Raw genomic sequence first — 21,427 nt, forward strand, 5'->3', positions numbered from 1 at the left:
GGGACAGGGGCTCCTATTTTCTGAATCAGAACTAGGCCACATGGTATAGGAAAGATTATTGCCCTGATTTATTAATTGACATAAATGAGAAGGCTCATGAGGTATTAAAATTCAGCCCTATTTCCCAGTACATTTACTCCCTTCTCCCCTTGTACATTTAATGAATTATCCTTATTGAAAAGATTGACCTTTGAGGTGGAAGGAAGGATAAATTCAGCGCAGATCTAAAGCCTCTATTACAGAAAAGGATCTAATTGGTTGTTTACAATGAGAGCTGTCCCAGCAAATCTGGATTGCCTGAAATAATGGGACAGTAAACATGTGTTCTCAGGGGACTGGGTCATTTCTTGTGTGTAGAGGGAGAGAGAGGGTTGAGGCCCTTGGGGAAATGAACTTGTTCATTGAACTTTTCCATGTCCTGGTGAGTTGGGCCATGGGTGGGCATCTCTCCTGTGACAGTTTCACTGTCTTCGCTTTGATTCCATGACAAAGATAACCTGCTACCGGTTATCGACTCATCGGCTGTGTGTGCCAATGACTTGACTTGAAAGTCAAGTGTGCTGTGACTCTTACAAATATATCACACCTCTGAGATGGGGATTCATCTCCCCATTTTGCAGAGGAGGGAACTGAGGCCCAGAGAGGTTAAAGAGGATCACGACTGAGGCTGCAAGTTAGTGGGGTGCTGGGACCAATTTCTGTTTGATTTCTGAAGTTGCGCTGGGACTACACTGCTGATTTCCTCCAAGGTGACTTTATGTGTCAATGTCTCCTGGGGAGCTGCTGAAAGATACAGGCTCCCGGACAACCTCATATTCAGTTTGGACTTGCTGCTGTTGTGGCCCAGGAGTTCACGGTCCAAAGTTAGCTGTACCACCCCCTGCTCCCCGGGCCCCCAGCACCTGCCCATCCTGGATCCTCCAGGACCTCGGATCTGAGATGGGCACATTTAGCGTTACATGGACTCATCCTCAAAAGTCCGACCAGAGGTCATACGGATGATCTCTGCAGCAGAATGGGACCCCGATTCCTGGCCTCCCTCTGCCCCAGCTCATCGTAATATCAACCTTTCCCTGCTTTGGTTCTCAGATGTACCAAGCGAAAGGCACAGTTTCCAGGGACTGAATTGTACATGCCAACCCACCTGGTAGGGAGGAGGAAAAGGTGGGGGAATGAAGGCTCTAAGCAACCCCGCTTTCCCCCTACACCCATTTCCAGCCGGCAGGGAGAGCTGGTTTACCAGGGTGTGTGGCCACAGACACCACACTATGACCCACACCCTATTGGCTGGAAGGAAAGAAGCAACCCAAGAATTCACCAATCGGAAGGCAATATTCAAACATGGCTCTTCTCTAATTGTGGATGGACAGGCGCTTACCATTTATTAATGTGCCCTGGTGGGATTTACATTCTACGAAACTGACAAACCTGTAAATGAACAGTATAATTTCCAATGGGGTGATGCCAGGAAGATGATGCCCCAGGGAGCTGTGAGCTGGCTGCACAGTCATCATCCTTTAGGGTGTCTTCTAAGTGTTGCAGGGGCAGGGGCTGCGGGGGGCCGGTGGGGGGCAATGGCGGGGAGACCAGTAATCTTGGTGGTGAACTGAGGGGTGAGAGGGGAGGTGCCCTTGAGCAGGGAACTAAAGTACAAGTGGGAATGCCCTCCCCGAGAGAAGGGGACAGGATGTGGAAGTATGGCTTGGCTGGAGGGAAGGGCATGCAAGGCAGGAAAGAGCAGAGCTCCTTGTGACTTCGGGCAGGGCACTCCACTTTGAGTCGGGACAGCGGGGAGGATTAGAGATAACACGGCGCCACACCTAGCATACAGTAGGCACTCACTAAATGCTAAATGCAAGAAGGCTCTGAACGGTCACTAGTGCAGTTATAGTGGGAGTTCTCCCCTCCCACCCTGTTCTATCCCCTAGATTTAGGGTTTGGTTCCTACCCTTTTGTCTTCCCTTTGCCCCAAAGTTTATACCTTCAAGGTATCCGTCTTCACCTCGCCCTCCAGGGCTCTGCATCCCAGTACTTTCGTCTCCCTGCCGGGAAAGGACACGGAGTACAGCAGGAAAGACTTGGATAAGCTCCAAGACAGGACTTCCTTGTCTTTCTGCAGAGTCAAGCTGAGGGGAGGAGGGGGGCAGGGCGCATTTCCCACAGAGAGAATTCTGGAGCTGGAGGAAATCTCTGAGATCGTTTATCTAATCCTTGGCAGATAAACCGGACAGTCCGCTTCGGAAGAAAGCACAACAAGGGACAGCTGGAAGAAATTCAAAAGAAAAGGACCCGCCATGCAATCAAATTCCAAAGGGCCATCCCTGGTGCATTTCTTGCTGATACAAAGGCCCAGAGGAATCAGAAGCCTGAAGTTAGGAAGGCTCAAGGAGCAAAGAGGCCATCAGGGCTGCCAAGGAAGCAAAAAAGGCTAAGCAAGTTTCTAAACAACAGCAATGGCTCCCACGAAGACAGCGACTAAGCAAGAGATTGTGAAGCCTGGGAAGGTTTCTGCATCTTTCCTCCACCCGTGGAAAATGCTACATTGGGCTATCAGATTTTTATTTTACTTTATTTATTTCAAGGATTTTATTTATTTATTTGACAGAGAGTGAGAGAGGGAACACAAGCAGGTGGAGTGGAAAAGAGAGAAGCAGGCGTCCCAGTGAGCGGGGCGTCCAGTGCGGGACTCAATCCCAGGATCGCGACCTGAGCCGAAGGCAGACGCATAACAACTAAGCCACCGGGGCGCCCCTGGATCAGATTTTTAAATAAACATCTGACTATAACTAGGGAAAAAAAAGGGGGGGGGTGTTCAGTCCTTTTTTTTTTTTTTTTTTTTTTGACAGGTACCCAGTGTAAGCAACGCGCTTTACATAAGGACAAGGGGAACTCAAGTTTTCTTTTTTTTTTAAATATATATTTTTAAGATTATTTATTTATTTATTTATCAGAGAGAGACCACAAGTAGGCAGAGAGGCAGGCAGAGAGAGAGAGAGGGAAGCAGGCTCCCTGCTGAGCAGAGAGCCCGACGCGGGACTCGATCCCAGGACCCTGAGACCACGACCTGAGCTGAAGGCCGCAGCCTAACCCACTGAGCCACCCAGGTGCCCCAAGGGGAACTCAAGTTTTATGGAGCCTGAAGCTTATAAGACTTTGGAGACCTCATGAAAACAAAAGAATATGAAATGACACATGCAAAATTAGGTATTCATGGAGAGTGAGAAAATAAATTCCTATGAATTACAAACTTTAAAAAAGCTGATGAATACCGTACTTGTAAGATCAGAACAATAAGAAATTTTTACCTAACTACCTGACATGCCACCGTAGTACATTTTTTTTTTTAAAGATTTTATTTATTTATTAGACAGAGAGAGATCACAAGTAGGCAGAGAGGCAGGCAGAGAGAGAGAGAGGAGGAAGCAGGCTCCCTGCTGAGCAGAGAGCCCGATGCGGGACTCGATCCCAGTACTCTGAGATCATGACCTGAGCCGAAGGCAGCGGCTTAACCCACTGAGCCACCCAGGCGCCCCCCGTAGTACATTTTTAAAAAGATTTTATTTATTTGAGAGAGAGAGTGCGTGCATGAGCAGGGGGAGGGGCAGAGGGAGAGGGAGAAGCAGATTCCCTGCTGGGCAAGGATCCTGAGGTGGGGGGGGCTTGCTTAGGACCCCGAGGTTACGACCTGAGCTGAAGGCAGATGCCCAACTGACTGAGCCACCCAGGCACCCCAACAGTTTTTTTTTTTTTTTTTTTTTTTTAGAGATTTTATTTATTTACTTGAGAGAGAGACAGTGAGAGAGAGCATGAGCGAGGAGAAGGTCAGAGGGAGAAGCAGACTCCCCGTGGAGCTGGGAGCCTGATGCGGGACTCGATCCCAGGACTCCGGGATCATGACCTGAGCCGAAGGCAGTCGTCCAACCAACTGAGCCACCCAGGCGTCCCACCCCAACAGTTTTTTTTCCCTACAATTTGGGCTGTATGCTCTTCAGAGACCAGTGATTTTTTTTTTTTTAAAGATTTTATTTATTTATTTGACAGAGTGAGAGACACAAGCAGGCAGAGCAGCAGAGGGTGAGGGAGAAGCAGGCTCCCCACTGAGCAGGGAGCCTGATGTGGGGCTCGATCCCAGGACCCTGGGATCATGACCTGAGCTGAAGGCAGTCGCTTAACCTACTGAGCCACCAAGGCACCCCGAGTGATTTTGTTACATTTTTAAAAAGATTTTATTTATTTGACAGAGATCACAAGTAGGCAGAGAGGCAGGCAGAGAGAGAGGAAGGGAAGCAGGCTCCCTGCCGAGCAGAGAGCCTGATGCGGGACTTGATCCCAGGATCCTGGGATCATGACCTAAGCCAAAAGCAGGGGCTTTAACCCACTGAGCCACCCAGGCGCCCTATTACATTTTCTATAATGAAAAAGAAAAGTCAGGCATCTAGCCTGTTTGATCAAAAGAGTTTTGTATTTTATTTTTTATTTTATTCTGCTTTTTATAATCTGTTACTGGAAATGTCACATAAATCTTAAATTTCTCATATTTTCAGGCTTGGGGAAGCCTAACTTGGTGTGTGGTTTCATCAGGAACTGTAAAGTTTGGTCAGAACAAATTGCTTTCTACGCTAAGACACACCTCCACGCGCTGCGTTCTAGAAAACCTTCAGTGTAACACACAAAGGCACTTGGTGTTTGCGCTAGTTACAGGCTTGGGTCCTACAGCAGAGACGTTCTGGCCCATTCGATTGCACAGGATTCCCAACAAAGAAGAAAACAGCGTGTGGTACATTTAGAGTCACACATCACGACGTGTCATTGACTGTCTTCCCGACCGTGCGGAGTTCCCTTGTCGCTAGGTGACAGAACGGAGTTCACCACTTGTCTGAGAACTCGAAGTGTTTTCCGTAGACCACCTGCTGGTCTGTATGATGCAGACCTCGGTTCTCCCACATTCTTCCGGCGTCGGGTGCCTGGGGTATAGTCTTGGTGACAGAGTGATGGGACCTCTTTCCCTGCACCTTTTTGTCAGGACACCAGCTGGATCAGCAGAGGGGGGATGGTATTGGTGGCGGCTGAATTTCTGGAGACGGCTGTCTGCGCTGGGGCAGGGAGCCATCACCTAACTGTTCCTGGCAGTGGCTGTCAGCTTTATCATAATAACCCACTAACACTCCAACTAAAGCCATATTCAACTCGGCCTCCCATGGCTGGACCTCAAGGTAGACCCAGCCTCTAGAGAGAGAAAATTGTTTTAGTGATATGGAACAATTTCCAAGACAAATTGTTGAGAGAATAAAACCAAGATATGGGATAGTAGGTATGGCAGGCTCCGACTTGAGAGGCATGGAGTGTCACTCTGGAAGGAAACTCGAGAATGGTGTTCTCCTCTGGGTGGCCGTGGGAATTTTCGTAAGGAACACTTGCTTTTTCCCTGTCGAACCCTTTCGAGCTCTACGAAGTATTTTCTAAATCACATGCATGTCATAATTTCTCATTTTTCTGATATAGATGCTTAGCAATTGATAAGCTAATTTTTTTTGTTAACTTACTTTATTCTTTTGAAAATATGTCAGGGGCGCCTGGGTGGCTGAGTGGGTTAAAGCCTCTGCCTTCCGCTCAGGTCACGATCCCAGGGTTCTGGGATTGAGCCCCACATCGGGCTCTCTGCTCAGCGGGGAGCCTGCTTCCTCCTCTCTCTCTACCTGCTTCTCTGCCTACTTGTGATCTCTGTCTGTCAAATAAATAAATAAAATTAAATCTTAAAAAAATATATATTTCACTTATTTATTTGACAGAGAGAGAGAGAGCACAAGCAGGAGGAGCAGCAGGCAGAGGGGGAGGGAGAAGCAGGCTCCCTGCTGAGCTACGTGGGGCTTAGTCCCAGGACCCTGAGATCATGACCTGAGCCAAAGGTAGATGCTTACCCCCACCACCCCACTTTTTTTTTTTTTTTTTTTTTTCTAATTTAGACTGTTCTCTTAGTGGCCACCAGGAGGAGGCAAATGCTTTCTCTCTCCTGGAGAGAGGCGATCCCTTTCACAGCTTCCTAAAAACACAGTGGCTCTGCTCAGTGGCTGGACCCCAGACTCCAGGAAGGGTCTCAGGAGGAAAATAACTGAAAGAAGTTGCCATCATGAACTCCAGGCAAGCTCTGATTTTAAAATAGTTCTGTCGTGGGGCTCCCGTCTGGCTTAGCTGGTGGAGTGGGCAACTTTTGATCTCGGGGTTATGAGTTCAAGCCCTGCATTGGGTGTAGGCATTACATAAAAATAAAATCTTAAAAAAATAGCTCTAGGGATGTATAATTCACATACTAAAAAACTCAGCCACTTAAAGTGTACAGTTCAATTTTTTTTTTTTTTGGGTAAATTGCATTGTTAATTTTAAAAATCTGTAGCAAAATTGGGATGCCTGGATGGCTCGGTCAGTTAGGTGTCTGACTCTTGATTTTAGGTCATGATCTCAGGGGTCATGAGATGGAGCCCGTGGAGTCTGTGCTGGGAGTAGAGGCTGCTTAAGATTCTCTCTTTCCGGGTGCCTGGGTGGCTCAGTGGGTTAAAGCCTCTGCCTTCGGCTCAGGTCATGATCCTAGGGTCCTGGGATCCAGCCATCGGGCTCTCTGCTCAGCAGGGAGCCTGCTTCCCTTCCTCTCTCTCTGCCTGCCTCTCTGCCTACTTGTGATCTCTGTCTGTCAAATAAATAAATAAAATTAAAAAAAAATATTCTTTCCCTCTGAGCGCTGGGCACACCCTCCCCCCGGCCGCGCGGCTTGTGCAAGTGCACACTCTCTCAAACAAACAAACAAAAAATCATAGCAAAATACCTATAACATAAAAATTTCCATTTTAACTATTTTAAGTGCATAACTCAGTGGCAGTAATCGCATTCACAATGTTGCGCGTCACCATCTATTTCCAAAACTTTTTTATCGCTCCAGATAGAAACTCTGTGTTCATCTGTGTTCCCCAGCCCCAGCCCCCCCATAACCGCTTATGCCCTTTCTGTCTCTATGGATTTATCTATGACAGAGACTTCATCGAAGTGGAATCATGCGATGTGTGGCTTCTCGTGTCTTCCTTCCTTCACTTCATCCACGTGGCGGCATGGATTGGCTTCTTGTTTCTTTTTAAGGCTGAATACCATTCCATCGTGGGTGCATGGCCCGTCCTGTTTATGCATCCACCCGCTGACGGATGCGGGCTGTTTCCATCTTCTGTGTGTTGTGACTGACGTTGCTGTAAACAGGAGTGTACACGGATCTGTTCAAGTCCTTGTCCATCCCTTTTGACCCTACCTAGGAGTCAAACTGTTGGGTCACGTGGTAATCCTACTTTGAGCTTTTTGAGGAACCGTCAAACTGTTTTCCGTAATGGCTGCATGCTTTTACATTCCTACCTGCAATGAATCGGGGTTGAAACCTTGATTTTTCCTTCTTTCTTTTTCTTTCATTTATTCTTTCTTTCTTTCTTTCTTTCTTTCTTTCTTTCTTTCTTTCTTTCTTTCTTTAAAAGTAAGCTCTACACCCAGCGTGGAGCCCAGAGCAGGACTTGAACTCACGACCCTGAGATCAAGACCTGAGCTGTGATCAAGAGTCAGATGCTTGACTGACTGAGCCACCCAGATGCCCCAAAAACTTAAAGGGTTGCCTCCGTGGCTTGCAGGGAAATGGACAGACTCCAGTGAGCTGAGGGTGAAGTCCCTTATCCTCTTTGCAAATCAATTTCTGGGGGCGGGGCCCAGGGTGACCAAGGGAGGGGAGACCAGGGAGGGAGGGGCTGGGAAGCCTCTAGAATTCTGCTGAGGGGAGGGGCACTCAGGACTGCCAGCCGCTGAGAGGTGGGTGGCCATGGCAGGGCAGAGTGGCAGAGGGAGAAACCAATACCCAGAGAGACCCCTGGACATTGAGCTGGAGGGTCATTGCTCCCAACTCCTCTCCGTGCAGCTGGGGAGACTGAGGGTGGGGGCTGTCGTGGGTCGGGATGAGAGGATGATTGTCGCCAGAGTGCTTGCTCTGTGGAGGCCCCAGAGTGCCTCACGGTAAATGTGATGATGCTGGCGAGGGAGAGCGTGGGAGCCACCCGGTAAATGCCAGCCGTCAGCTACTGGTGACAGAAGAGTCGTAGTAGTGGAGGTCCTACCACGTGCCAGACTCTATAGTGAAGCCCATCATGTGTGTTCTCCTGTTTAGCCCCATGGCAATACTGTGAAATAGAAATCTCCAAAACGACTTTCCAAGGGCGCCAGTGGGGCTCAGACACCAGACTCTTGATTTTGGCTCAGGTCCTGATCTCAGGGTCGGGAGATCAGCCCCGGGTAACGCTCTGGGCTCAGGGTGGACCCTGCTTGAGATTCTCTCTTTCCCCCTGCCCCTCCCCCGTCACTCTCTCTCTCAAATAAATAAATACAATCTTTTTTTTTTTAAGATTCTATTTATTTATTTATTTGACAGAGAGATCACAAGTAGGCAGAGAGGCAGACAGAGAGAGAGGGTGAAGCAGGCTCCCTGCTGAGCAGAGAGCTGGATGGGGGGCTTGATCTCAGGATCCTGAGATCATGACCTGAGCCGAAGGCAGAGGCTTAACCCACTGAGCCACCCAGGCGCCCCAATAAATGCATCATCTTAAAAAAAATAATAATAAAATGACTTTCCTGGCAGGGAAACTGAGGCCACCTGGCCTGGCCAAGGTCACGCAGTAAGGGGCGGAGCCAGGACTTGAGGATGACGTCATTCCACTGACCCCCCCCCCCCGCCCCGTAGCTCTTCTGGACTTGGGGTCTCCATCCTCACTGCTCTTCTCTAGCCTTGTGCCAGCGGCCTCTGGTCTCCCGCAGGGCCTCTGGGAGTTGGACAGGGGTCCATTACAGCTCTGGGCGGTGGCTCTCTGAATTGTGATGTTGACTCATAGAAGTATTATGGGTCCCAGTTTCCATCCCCACTTTAAAGAGAGAGGGCCAGACTCTGAAATGGGTATTTCCCCCAAGGACTTCACCAGCCCCTGGAATCCTGCAGCATCTACTCTGATTCTGGGATGCAAGATGGTGACGGATGTTGACTCAATAAGAGGGAGGTCTTTCTCGTGGCTTCCGGAGCTCAACGTGGACTAGAGGCCTTGGGAGGGAGTGAGCTTCCTCTGCTGTTTACCAAAACAGGGCAGATAAAGGCCCCTTCCCCTTCCCTCACCCACACAAAGACTGCCCATCTGCCCCGAGGCAGAGAGAGTCCTGCCCTTGAGTTTGCCAGGACAGGGATGGGGAGCAAGATGGGAATGTCAGTTTGGGGCTATTTCTGTCCCCCACAGATCTGCTCCATCAGCTGTGTGATAAGGGACATCAAAGCAGACCATTGTCCGCAGGAAGATGGAGTGGCCCCGGGAGGAGCAGTGGGGCTCAGGGCTGGGGTCTCCCCTCCGCCAGGAAGAGCACTACAGGACCACCTAAGGACAGAAACAGTGTGATATACTTGCTTAATTTCTAGAGAGACGTTCTCTGTGGACATGTTCCTCTTGCCACTTACATGAAACACAACCCAGCACATGATGGCCTCCTCTGTAAATCTTCCCAGCTCTGTCTGGGCATAGGGAGGTGTTACCCTGACAGGGAGCCTTCCTGGTCCAAAGGGCCTGGGTAATAAGCTGGGGGGCAGGGAGGGAAGTGATGGGGCCATGTGTCCCTAGAATGGAGCTTCTGCAAATTCCCCCACTTCTGGACTCTCTGATGAGGGCCTCTGCTGCCAATCCACCATCCAGCCACCCATCCACCATCCAGGCACCCACCTTTTTTTTTTCTTTTTTAAAGATTTTATTTATTTGAGAGAGAGAGAGAGAGAGAGCGAGCGAGCATGAGGTGGGGAGGGTCAGAGGGAGAAGCAGACAGGGAGCCCGATGCGGGACTCAATCTGGGACTCCAGGATCATGACCTGAACCCAAGACAGCCGCCCAACCAACTGAGCCACCCAGGCACCCCCATTTTTTTTTTTTTAACTTAAATTCAACACCCACCCACCTTGGGGCTGAGATGGATATGATAAGTTCCATCCAAGAGCTGGGGAAGAGTTCTAGGTAGAGGCAACAGCCAGGACAAAGGCTTGAGGCTGGAATGAGCTTGGTGAATTCAAGAGTCAGCCTGGCCGGGGGGACATGGGAGGTCACATGAGGCTCCAAGGTGGAAATAGGTCTCGTCGGCCAAGAGGGGAGTTAGGATTTTGTTCTAAATGCCGGAAGAAGCTACTGGAGGGTTTAGTGCAGGAGGCTGGGGTGTTGTCACTTAGATTTATAAAGATCCCAGTGGGTGGCTAAGGTTGTGGGGCAAGAGTGGAGGACAGGGCGAGAGCGGGGGCGCCTGGGTGGCTCAGTGGGTTAAGCGTCTGCCTTCAGCTCAGGTCATGATCCCAGGGTCCTGCAGTGGGAACCTGCTTCTCCCTCTGCCTGCCACTCCCTCTGCCTGTGCTCTCTCTCTGTCAAAGGAATAAATTAAATCTTTAAAAAAAAAAAAGAGTGGAGGACGGGTTGGGGGTACGGCTAAGTGACTGTGGCCCATTCCCTCCTACCACTTCTCCAAAATCCTTCCTTCTTCGAGGCCCCTCCCCAATTCCAGGTGAGGTGAGGATGACCCCAGGGCTCCAGGGGAACTCAGCGGTCCTGAAGGGATGTGAGCCAGGCCTGCGGCCAGGTCTAGCCAGCAGCTGGGGCTCAGAGTGGAGCCACAGAAACTGGGGTCAGGTTAAATAAGGAAGATCCCTGAGGCAGATGAGGCAAGAACCCAGTGGAAGTCTCTCGAAGGACGGACGGATGGGCGGCTGTTTGGCGCTAGAGCAGCCAGGCTGGACATCTACTCCGGCAGCCCTAACGTCTAAGTCGTCCCAAGAGATAACATTCAATACCAGCAAATGCTTATCTAACACTGAACTTGGCTCAGCGCTGTGTTCAACATTTCATGCATATTCTCCTTTAAGATTCATATCTACCCAGTGAGGTGTGACCCCCTGAGGTGTGACAGTTCCCATTTTACAGATGGACAAACTGAAGCCCAGAGAGGTTGTGTGACTTGCCCAAGGTCACACAGCTATAGACCAGCCTCCCTGTGCCTGAGGCTAACACACCTGAAGAAAGACCGAGGCTAGGAGGGTTTTAATCTCCATGGGGATTGCAAAGCATAGATCACGAGCCCCAGCTCTGTCTGGGAGACGGGGCCCCCAACGGATTCGATATTTGTGTATGGTACATCTGGCTGTCACCAGCATCTTTCTTGTCATGCCCCATGCTCCTGTCCAGGATCCTGGGCTGTGGCAGAATGGACACTGGCTTCCCAAGGAGAACTGCCCTCCCAGGGGGCAGGGGAAGGAGTGTGCTTGCCCCCCACCATCCACAGCTGGTGGGGGCTGCTCGCTCCAGATTCACCTGAGCTTCTGCTCTGTCCACTCTCCTGGGCTCTGGGGTCATCAGTGCAGGTGGAACCGTTCCAGGAATCCTCCCAAAGGAAGGAAGATACCAGTTTATTTATCTTTTTAGCATCTAGGAATGTGCCCCACATGCCATGTAAGTTTTTAAATTAAATTAAAAAAAAACATTCTCCCAGTCACCCCGTGAAGAAGGCACTCTTAGCTCCCTCTCACAGATGAAGAAGCCGAGGCTCAGAGTGACTTGCCATGGCTCCTCAGCTCGTAGGTGACACTTGACATGTTCCCATTCGATGCCCAGAGCTCGGGGCTTCTGTTCCCTCTGCCCTGTTCCCTCTGCCATCTGAAGGAGGCTGTTGGCGTGGAGAGGAGCAGGAAGGGAAGCAGGAAGAAGACCAAGGATGCGTTGGGCTGTTTGTTCTTTGGGAGGAGCAGGACAGGAGAGGAGATAGGCCAGGATCTCACGGACCTCAGGACCAAAGTCCCCCAACAGCAAAAGGCCAGTGGGCAGCAGTCCCCAGAACCCCACGGGACTGGCTCCCGCAGTGGGCACGGCAGACCCCGTGCTGTGAACCCAGCAGCCTTCGGAGGCTCACCGGAAGGTTTCTATTTCTTATAAAATCGGAAAAAAATGAACTTTCAGGTTGAAAAAAGTGTGGGTGTTCTGGGTGTTTTTATTTTTTTAATTGAGGAATAGTTGACATATCACACAGTGTTAGTTCCAGGTACACAAGAGAAGGATTTGACATCCGTGTTTGTGGAGAAGGGACCACCACCTACCATCGCCACCGCGTGTCCCTGTTTTGTTTCTCTTGGCTTTTTCTCGTGATGAGGACTTTTCAGACCTATTCTGTCAGCAGCTTTCAAATATGCTGGAGTATACTTACGCATAGTCACCATGTGTACCTCCCGTGACTTCTTTATTTTATAACTGAAAGTTTATGCCTTCTGACCGCTTCATCTGTTTTGCCCATCCCTGAGAAAATCTTTAATATATAACGTTAATTTTTTTTGGGGGGTGGGGAGACAGGCAGAGGGGGAGGGAGAGACAATCTCCAGCAGATCCCTGCTCAGCACAGAGCCCCCCACGGAGCTCGATCTCACGACCCTGAGATCACAACCTGAGCTGAAATCCAGAGTCAGGTTGTAACATACAGTGTTAAGTTGGTTTCCGGTGTGTTAATTTAGAAACACTGACACATTCATTGAGTGCAGTGGAAATGACAATAGGTGTGTGTGTTTATGTATGTGTACATGAAAATACGCGCAGTTACTGCAGGAAGAGGCCCACGAAGGCCGAAGTACCCTGGACTCGCAGAAGTCATAACGGAGCCCTGGGAGAGGTTGTCAGAACATTCTCACAGGCCTGAGGTCTGAGACTGAGGGTCCATACGCAGCTGCCAGGTGTGGGTGTGTGTTGGGGGGTACGTTACCCTCCTCACAGCCAACACAAGGGGGGCACTGCACTCCTGGTCCTAATAACAAATAATATCCATTAACTATTAACGAAACTCCAGGCCTTATCTCCCTTAATCTTTTTAACACTTTTGTTCTCATTTTACAGAGGAAGAGATCGGATCTGAGAGGTTAAGTAACTGGGCCCGAGGTCACACAGCTGGCAAGTGGCAGAACCAGGATTCCACTGGTTCCATATTGCCCTCTCAAGGACATCCGAGGACCCCTTCCGCCCCAGGAGTCTGGAACTTTCTGCAGCCTTCCGCCGGAGGTGGGGGGGGGGGTAATTAATTGTTTTCTGGTTGTTTCCTGTGCTCAAGCTTGTCTCCCTGCTGAAGCTTGATCTCTTTATTTATTTAAAAGATTTTATTTATTTATTTGACAGACAGAGATCACAAGTAGGCAGAGAAGCAGGCAGAGAGAGAGGGGGAAGCAGGCTCCCTGCTGAGCAGAAAGCCCGATGCGGGACTCGATCCCAGGACCCCGAGATCATGACCTGAGCCGAAGAGAGAGGCTCAACCCACTGAACCACCCAGGCGCCCCCAGTCCGCTGTGTTTTGAATAAAGTCGTAGGTGCCTGTGTTCCAGGATGGAGACCCTGTGTGGCCAGCTTGGAGATGTCCTTCTCGGCACCCCGGAGGTGCCCACACGAGCAGCTTTGCTGTGGTTCATCCTCAGTGTTGCCTCTTAGAGCAGCACCCCCGAAACTGTGACCTTTGATGGCCTTATGATGGTTCGTTTGCTTAGCAAACGTGAATGTAGCCAACTCTGATTCGTGATATTTTATTTTCCAACCGTTCCTCAGTGATGATGGGGGTGGTGAGTCTCTCTTCCGTAGGTCAATCCCCAAATAGTTATTAAGCATGTACTGAGTTCTGAGAACAACATTCTGGTGGTCTGGCTTCGGTTCAAGGTAACACTGGGATCATGAGCAGAACATCTTGAAACTCCTGAGACGTGGGGCGCCTGGGTGGCTCAGTGGGTTAAGCCTCTGCCTTTGGCTCAGCTCATGATCTCAGGGTCCTGGGATTGAGCACCGCATTGGGCTCCCTCCATGGCGGGGAGTCTGCTTCTCCCTTTCCCTCTGCTCCCCCCCTACTGCTCATTCTTTCTCCCTCTCTCAAATAAAGAGATAAAATCTTAAAAAAAATTTTTCTGAGAAGTGGCCAAGGAGGCAGCGAGGGAAATATATAGCTTCAAATACATTTCTTGGTAAAAAGATGAGATGAAAAATGAATGAACTGACATTCAACTTGAGAAGTGAGAAAAAGAGCAATAAAATAAACGAAACGTCAAGAGGAAGAGCTAATAGGACATAAAGGAAGGAATTAGGACAATTAAGGACACAAAACCAGGAGCTGGGTCTTTAAAGACCAGTACGATGGGATGTCTAGGGACATGCCTGGACTGCAGATTCCTCAGTGGGGGCCTTCGTGGATATTTCTCCCACTGAGCTTTTGGTAGTAATCGGTCCGCCAAGTGTACTAGTTACCCTCGCCGTGTAACAAATTCATCCAAACGTAGAGACATAAAACCAGAAACAGGTTTTGCACAGCTTCTGTGCTCCGGAATCCAGATAGGACTTGGCGGGGTCTCTCACAAGGCTGCGGTCAAGCTGTTGGCGACCTCAGCCACCCCATGGCTTAAGTCGGCCAGGGGGCGGGGTGGGGGGGATCCATTGCCAGGTTCACTCGGCGGGCTGTCTGCGAGCCTCGGGTCTTCACTGGCAGTGGGCTGGGGACATGGATTCCTTGGCACGTGGCCCACGGGCCTCGTCGGTAGGACTGATCATAATGTGGCCTGCTTCCCCGAGTTAGGACACAGAGAGAGAGGGGAGGAGGGCGAGAGACGGAGAGGGGACAGTCCTCTTTAATGTTCCTTTTTGTAATCAGTCTTTTCAGAACCTAATTTTGGAAGTGACACCTTGTGACTTTTGCCCTATTCTAGTATTCTCCTGGTTACATGAAAGTCTCTGGGTCTGGCCCCAGTCGAGGGGAGTCAATATATGAAGGTGTGAATGGCGGGAGGTACAGATCTCTGGGCACCGTGACCCAGGCCGTGTGTCACACAAAGGTCATCCTTCTGGAGGGCAACTCTTCCTTGCGCTAAGTGAGGGCCGCGAACCGTGGGCTGGGAGCTAAGGCAAGCTCTGCTACTCAGTCCTTACATGGGACCTTCCTTCCCCATCCAAAAAATGGGATCATAATAAATATCACCTTGAGGGGCGCCTGGGTGGCTCAGTGGTTAAAACCTCTGCCTTCGGCTCAGGTCGTGATCCCGGGGTCCTGGGATCGAGCCCCGCATGGGGCTCTCTGCTCAGCAGGGAGCCTGCTTCCTCCTCTCTCTCTGCCTGACTCTCTGCCTCCTTGTGATCTCTGTCTGTCAAATAAATAAATAAATAAAATCTTTTAAATAAATAAATAAATAAATAAATAAATAAATATCACCTTGAACATGTGTTGAGTTTATTGTGATGAGGGCTGGATGAACTGCTGGACAGAGTACCCTATAGGAGGAAGGCTTTATTTTATTTATTTTCTTGAGAAAGAGTGAGAGAGAGAAGGGGAAGCAGGCTCCCTGCTGAACAGAGAGCCCGGTGCGGGGCTCCATCCCAGGATCCTGAGATCATGACCTGAGCCAAAGGCAGATGCTTAAACAGACTGAGCCACCCAGGCGCCCCAGAAGGCAGATGTTATTAAGAGAACAAGATTGGTGATGCAAGAATTGGACATTTAGATATTCTCTTTTCTTCTCTTTCTTTCCTCCCTCCCTTCCTTTTCCCCTTCCTTTTAAAAGATTTTTTGAAAATTTATTTATTTTTTTATTTGACACAGAGAGAGAGAGAGAGAGAGAGAGTACAAGCAGGTAGAGTGGCAGGCAGAGGGCGAGGGAGAAGCAGGTTCCCTGCTGAACAAGGATCCCAACTCGGGGCTCGATCCCAGAACCCTGGGATCCTGACCTGAGCCGAAGGCAGTCGTTCAACTAACTGAGAAACTCAGGCGCCCCTCTTTCAACAAATCTTTCACTGATGTCACATATACACACAGAAGAGTGTCCGATTCAGAACGTGGGCATGTGCTCCCCTCTTTCAGGACTTTTCTAAAACAAGTGAGCGAGCGTGTAAGTTCTTTCTACTTTGTGAGCTTATCGAAACCTTCCTCAGGGAGCTAGAATTACGCTATAATCAGAAAAATAGCACCTTTACAAGGTGTAGTTTCTGTTGATTAGGGGTTTTTGTGTACAGAGCACTTGGAAACTCCTTATCTTGCTTGGGCTTTGCCGCAGCCCTGGGAGGAAGGCCGAGAAGGGATTGATTTCCTTGTGGCTTAAGATGAGGAAATCACCCTCCTCTCGAGGTGGGCGGGGGCCTGGAGGTGGTGTCCTCTGTGAGCACTGGGCAGCAAGCCACCCGTCAGCTCCTGGCACCCGAGGGCTCCCCGCGGGGCCGGCTTCCCCGCACCCCTTCCCAGAGCGGCGGCGGCCAGCTCGGATGGAAACCACTCGGGTCCTCCAAACCAGGGTTCTAGAAAAATCCTGCTTTTTCAGGAATCCACCCTAAATTCGTGGTCAGGATGCAGTCAAAGGTCCTATGCAAATAGATTTAATGCAGCTGCACTTTTAAGAGCAAACATTTAGAATTAAGGTTAAGTGTTCAGCAAAAGGAAATGGGTCCAATCAATTTAGCCAGTGAACAGCGTAATAGTTCAGGGGCATTACACGATCGTTGTGAAATACAGATTTGTGAGCATTAACGTTTACTCAATGAAGCAGGACAGAAAACTGCATGGACAGAGTCCACAGAAAACCGGGAGGAGGGAAAGGCACCCGGAGAGCAAGCAGGTTTCCTTCTGGTGGGAGGGCTGTGAGTGCCTGCTTTGTTTCTGGCTTTTTTCACCCTTCCTATCTGGAACTGCCTTTCTGAGCCTGTCAGTGACGCAAGTCACCGAAGATCAAAGCATTTAAACCCCCAGTACCTGCCCACCTCAGCCCCCCCCTTCTCATGATTTTAACAGTTTGGATGTAGGTACTTCGAGAGTTTTCCTTGAATCCACCACGGGTTGCTTTTAAGACTTACTCATACAAATCAGAAAAATCACAGGGTGAGGGGAGAAAACAAAACAAAAAGGCTCTCCGAATGAATCTTGACATCAGAGAAAATGAGAAGCTTCAAGGTTTTTTTTACAGAGCAAGTCTCTGTTTGAGGATGAGGAAGCAGGGCTGGGGACCTCGGGTGGCTTGCCAAGCTCACACGGGATTCGTGCTGGCTCTGACACCCAGCTGGGGGCGGGCCTGGGCAGGGGGTGGGCTGTTAGGAGCAGGGGGTGTCTGGAGGCTAGGTGCGGGGGGCTGGAGGCAGGAGGCTGGGAGAAGGGAAGTCCGGAGGATGCTCTGGGTGGGGCTGGGTGCGCCCAGGTGAGAAGCATCTCACCTGTTTGTTCTGGGTACTGGGAGATGCCCGTGGAGAGACACCCGGCAGAAGGGACCAAAGTCCCCATTTATGGCCTTGAGAGAGTTAATGTGTAATATTCTAGAATATAAACTGGGCCAGGAAGTGCGATCCCGAGCCCAGGCCTTCAGGAGCCCCTGAGAGCAGCGGCCAGGAGCTGCCATCATGTCGGTGAGGATGCCGGCTTCCCGGCTGCTCCCCTCCTCTGTTCCCGGGTCTCTGCCTGAGCACAGCGGCTTGGTGGGGAGGGGGGCTGGAGTAGAGCATCACTGCCCTACTCTGGGCCTCGGTTTCCCTATCTGTATAGTGACCGAGTGGGACGGACAGACAGATGGCCTCCACGCCCTGTCGCAGGGATGTTTTCTGCTCTTTCCACCACCTTGCAGCAGGAGCCCGCACCTGCCTCTCCCCATCTCTATACTCCTTGCTTATCCATAATAGTAATAATAATATTAGGAGTAATAATAATTGCCAACACCGAGTTTTTAGAAAATTATTTATTTGAGAGAGAGAGCGCGAGCATGCACACGAGCAGGGGGAGGGGCAGAAGGAGAAACAGACTCCCTGCTGAGCCGGGCCTCAAACTCAGGACTCCGAGATCGTGACCTGAGACCAAGGCAGGCGAACCAGCGGAGCCATCTAGGCGCCTCTCGACTGAGCTTTCCAAAGATGAAGAAACTGAGGCTGGGGGAGGAAGTGGCCCAAGGTCACAGCCTGTGAAGTGCAGGAGTTTGAGTGGATCCTCTTTGTAGTCCCTGGTTCTCTGTCATAGCTGCCTGTGTGGCTTCAGACAAGTCACTCTCCCTCTCCGAGCCTCAGTTTCCTGCCTTTGTGGAACTGGTCACAGAGGATCAGAAGGAGGATCAGAAGGAGTCTTAGTGTTCCGTGGCTGCCGTAACACACTGATTCAGAGTTTCAGAGGGTAGAAGTCTGAAATCCAGGGGTCGGCAGGGTCAGGTCTCCCCTGAAGGCTCCAGGCAGGGATCGTTTCTGGTCTCTTCCAGCTTCCGGTGGTTGCAGGGAGTCCGGTGGTCCTTGGCTGTAGCCGGATGACTCCCATCTCTGCCTCTGTCCTCGGAGCCTTCTCCTCTGCCTGTCTGTGCCTTTGGACCCACTTTCCCTTTGCTTATCAGGATGCCAATAATATTGGGCTTAAGGCCCGCCCTAAGCAATTCTTAACTTGATTGCATCTGCAAAGACCCTATCTCCAGATAGGTCACAGCCTCGGGTGTTAGGTGGCCGTGACTTTTTGGGAAACACCGTTCAAGCCAGTACGAGTAAGATGCAGAAGGTGTGGGGCACCTGGGTGGCTCAGTCGGTTGAGCAGCGACCTTCAGCTCAGGTCATGATCCCAGGGTCTTGAGATTTAGGGTCCCTGCACAGCGGGGAGCCTGCTTCTCCCTCTCCCTCTGCCTGCCGCTCTGCCTACTTGTGCTCGCTATCTCTCTGTCAAATAAATAAATACCATCTTAAAAAAGAAAAAAAAAAGATGCAGGTGGTGAATGCCACGGGTGGGGTCATGTGTGGCAGGGATGACGTGGTCCCTGTCGTCGGCCTCTGCGGGGGGGGGGGGGGGGGGGGCGCTCTGTGGCCCAGAGACCTTCCCGACCCTCTTTCCGCTTCTCCACTCATCCCATCTCTGCCCTCTCTTCCCTCCTGCTCCAGAGAGTCACCCAGTCCAAATCTCTTCTATTAATGGTGGGGGAACCCTTCCCAGCTCAGTGTCCTCGAGTGTGCAGCCCCATGAGACAATGCTCGTGAATGGGCGCCGCCGGCAGAAAGGCTCTGGGCACGCGTGTGATGGGCTTTTTGTGGAATGCTTCTCTGTCGGCACAGGGAAAATTTGAGATAACGAACATGGACATGAAGTTGGGGACAACCCTGAAGATCAAGGGCAAGATTGCCAGTGATGCTGATGGGTGAGCAAGGGGAGGGGCGGGGAGCGGGGGATGGGGTGGGGCGGAAGGGGGCAGGGGAGCTGTCCACAGGCCCCAACAGGCCTGGAAGGTGGCAGCCAGCAGGGCAGCCCTGTGAGATGAACACAGAGAACAGCGACCTCAGGCCAAAGGGGCCTTTTTTACATCCTTGCTCATTCTCACACCCTCCCATGCCCCCGCTGGCTCCCCTCTTGTGAGGGGCCTGCCTTCATGGCTGGGGCTGCTTGGGGACCCTCAGAATTTCACAGCTCATGCTATATGCTCAACTCCCCAAAGATGGTCCCCCAAAATGTTGAAGGGGCAGGTGGAGAAGCCCCTGGAGCTCTGCCCAGTCCCCCCGGGGTCAGGTGTATCTATTGAAACCCCACGCCCGCCCCCTCCATCACCCTCTTACCCCGCTGAACCGGCAGAGGGCCAGCCTCTCACGTTACACCAGAGACAGCCACCAGGGGGCGCCAAGGGGTCTCACTTGCCTCCTCTCCATTAGAAGGGGCCTCAGTGACCCTCCCCGTGTTGCTGCTCAGCATCAGGGTCTACCTGTGCGCTGAACCGGTAGAGAATTTCTTGGGGCCCATCTCCACGAACTTTTGGTTGGGGAGGGGCGGCCTAATGTAGGTGGGAGGAGCCAAGAGCAAGGTCCCCCCCTCCTCCTACTTGGGTTCCTCAAGTTTACAGACATTTGTGAGCCCTCGGGTCTGAGACACCCCTCTGAAGGCACCTTCTTTGTGACTCAGCATGTCCTTCTCTCAAGCACCTTGACAGCCTAAGTCAGGCTGTAGTGATGCTTTCAAGAACTCACACAAGCCCTGATCGAGAACCTGCAATGACGGGGAGCTCACATTTAACGTTTAAAATGTTTAGGGTCAAACTTAATAGGCCTCCAGATACCCGAGGACAGCAGTTCTCCCCCCCCACCCCCCCAGGATGGGCATCTCCCATCCCGGAGACTGTCCCTCTCAGTGACCCTCCTATCCAGAGCCTGAATCCGGGCACCAAACGGAACTCAGTACTTCCCATGCTAAGTTTGACCGGGTTGTCGCCTCCTTTGTTTTAAGGCACGGGCTGCAATGAACAACTTTCTCTCGTGATCCTTTCAGCTTGTGGTCAACCCAAGCAGTTTTCCCCAGGGCTGGCCTCCAGCTCCCCTGCCCCCTTCTTCCCCAATCCTGACTTGTCACCCTTTTCCCCGCAGATTTGTGATCAATCTGGGCCAGGGGTCGGAGCAGCTCAATCTGCATTTCAACCCACGCTTCAATGACTCCACTATCGTCTGCAACTCACGGGATGGCAGCTGGGGGGAGGAGCAACGGGAAGGTCACATGTGCTTCAGCCCCGGGTCAGAGGTCAAGGTGAGGTCGAAGGGGAAAGGCGCCTGAGGAGGAAGTCACTGGGAGAGCCCAGAGGGTAGGGCGCCCTGGCCTAGCCATGTGTTGGCACTGTTTTGAGCCACCGCGGGCCGCCCCGGCCCACTTCTGGGGCCTCCTGCCTCCCTGACACCCTCCTCCCTCCACAGATCACCGTGACCTTTGGGAATGACGGATTCAAAGTGAAGCTGCCAGATGGGCACCAGCTGACCTTTCCCAACAGGCTGGGCCACAGCCACCTGAGCTACCTGAGCGTGCTGGACGGGCTGAGCGTCTCCTCCTTCAAAATCAACTGAAGGGACAGCACCTCCCTGGAGTGAAGACCCCGGGTGCAGATGCCCTCTCCCGGGCTTCTCTACCCACTCACACAGGACCAGCGGTTCCTGCCCCTGGGCCCCTCCTCTCCTTCCCTAAGGCTAAGAACCAACAAAAAGAACCTGTCTTTAGCCAGTCTTTCCATGGCCAGTGTTTTCCAGACATTGTCACGCCCTCAGCATTCTCATGCTACAGAGAAGGAAACTGAGGCTCGAGGTCACGGGGCTGCAAGGTGGGGGTCGGGACGTGCTCGCAAACACTTGCAAGCACCCACAGCTGCCTATTTGTCTCTGATTATCACCAGGCCAAGCGCCAAGCTGCCCCCCCGGGATCATGGGGCAGGCCCTGCTTCCAGGCACCTGGGCCAGGGGCTGTTCCAGGAACTGTAGATAAGGCTCCCACCTGCGCCTCTTTATCGAGGAAACATTCATTCCAACCTGGTTACTCATTACCCCCTGCCTTGGCCCCTCCCCTCACTGGGGGCCCCCAGGGGTGTGGGTGATGGGGGGGGGAGAAGGTG

At 51.4% G+C, this 21,427-nt stretch overlaps 1 protein-coding gene and 1 long non-coding RNA gene across 4 annotated transcripts; one reads left to right on the top strand and one right to left on the bottom strand.

Moving 5' to 3' along the window:
• Positions 1–2,384: 2,384 nt before the first annotated feature.
• LOC116592332 lies at positions 2,385–15,767 on the bottom strand. Its single transcript, XR_004286452.1, has 3 exons — positions 15,758–15,767; positions 5,697–5,704; positions 2,385–2,457 (listed from the first exon to the last, which is right to left on the bottom strand). It is a non-coding gene; the product is annotated as an uncharacterized LOC116592332 (long non-coding RNA).
• An 817-nt stretch (positions 15,768–16,584) lies between these two features.
• Positions 16,585–21,045, top strand: LGALS2 (galectin 2). 3 transcript variants are annotated; one of them, XM_032346347.1, is made up of 4 exons: positions 16,585–16,684; positions 19,128–19,210; positions 20,421–20,577; positions 20,742–21,045. In XM_032346347.1, the coding sequence occupies exons 1-4, from the start codon at positions 16,607–16,609 to the stop codon at positions 20,886–20,888; spliced, it is 465 nt and encodes a 154-aa protein (XP_032202238.1). In that variant the 5' UTR covers positions 16,585–16,606; the 3' UTR covers positions 20,889–21,045. The 3 variants fall into 3 exon arrangements, with proteins under 3 accessions (XP_032202238.1, XP_032202237.1, XP_032202239.1); XM_032346346.1 differs by having other exon boundaries at positions 16,602–16,706; XM_032346348.1 differs by lacking the exon at positions 16,585–16,684 and adding an exon at positions 17,393–17,462.
• Positions 21,046–21,427: the final 382 nt, after the last annotated feature.

This window comes from Mustela erminea, chromosome 6 (assembly GCF_009829155.1).
Source record: "Mustela erminea isolate mMusErm1 chromosome 6, mMusErm1.Pri, whole genome shotgun sequence".
In the NCBI taxonomy this organism is placed as follows: Eukaryota; Metazoa; Chordata; class Mammalia; order Carnivora; family Mustelidae; genus Mustela; species Mustela erminea.

Bases quoted from the DNA above. Each gene is read 5' to 3' on its own strand.
- LGALS2 (XM_032346347.1), top strand. From the start codon at position 16,607: ATGAAGCAGGACAGAAAACTGCATGGACAGAGTCCACAGAAAACCGGG. The intron at 16,685-19,127 runs GTTTCCTTCTGG...CTGTCGGCACAG, and splicing joins GGCACCCGGAGAGCAAGCAG to GGAAAATTTGAGATAACGAA. The intron at 19,211-20,420 runs GTGAGCAAGGGG...TTTTCCCCGCAG, and splicing joins ATTGCCAGTGATGCTGATGG to ATTTGTGATCAATCTGGGCC.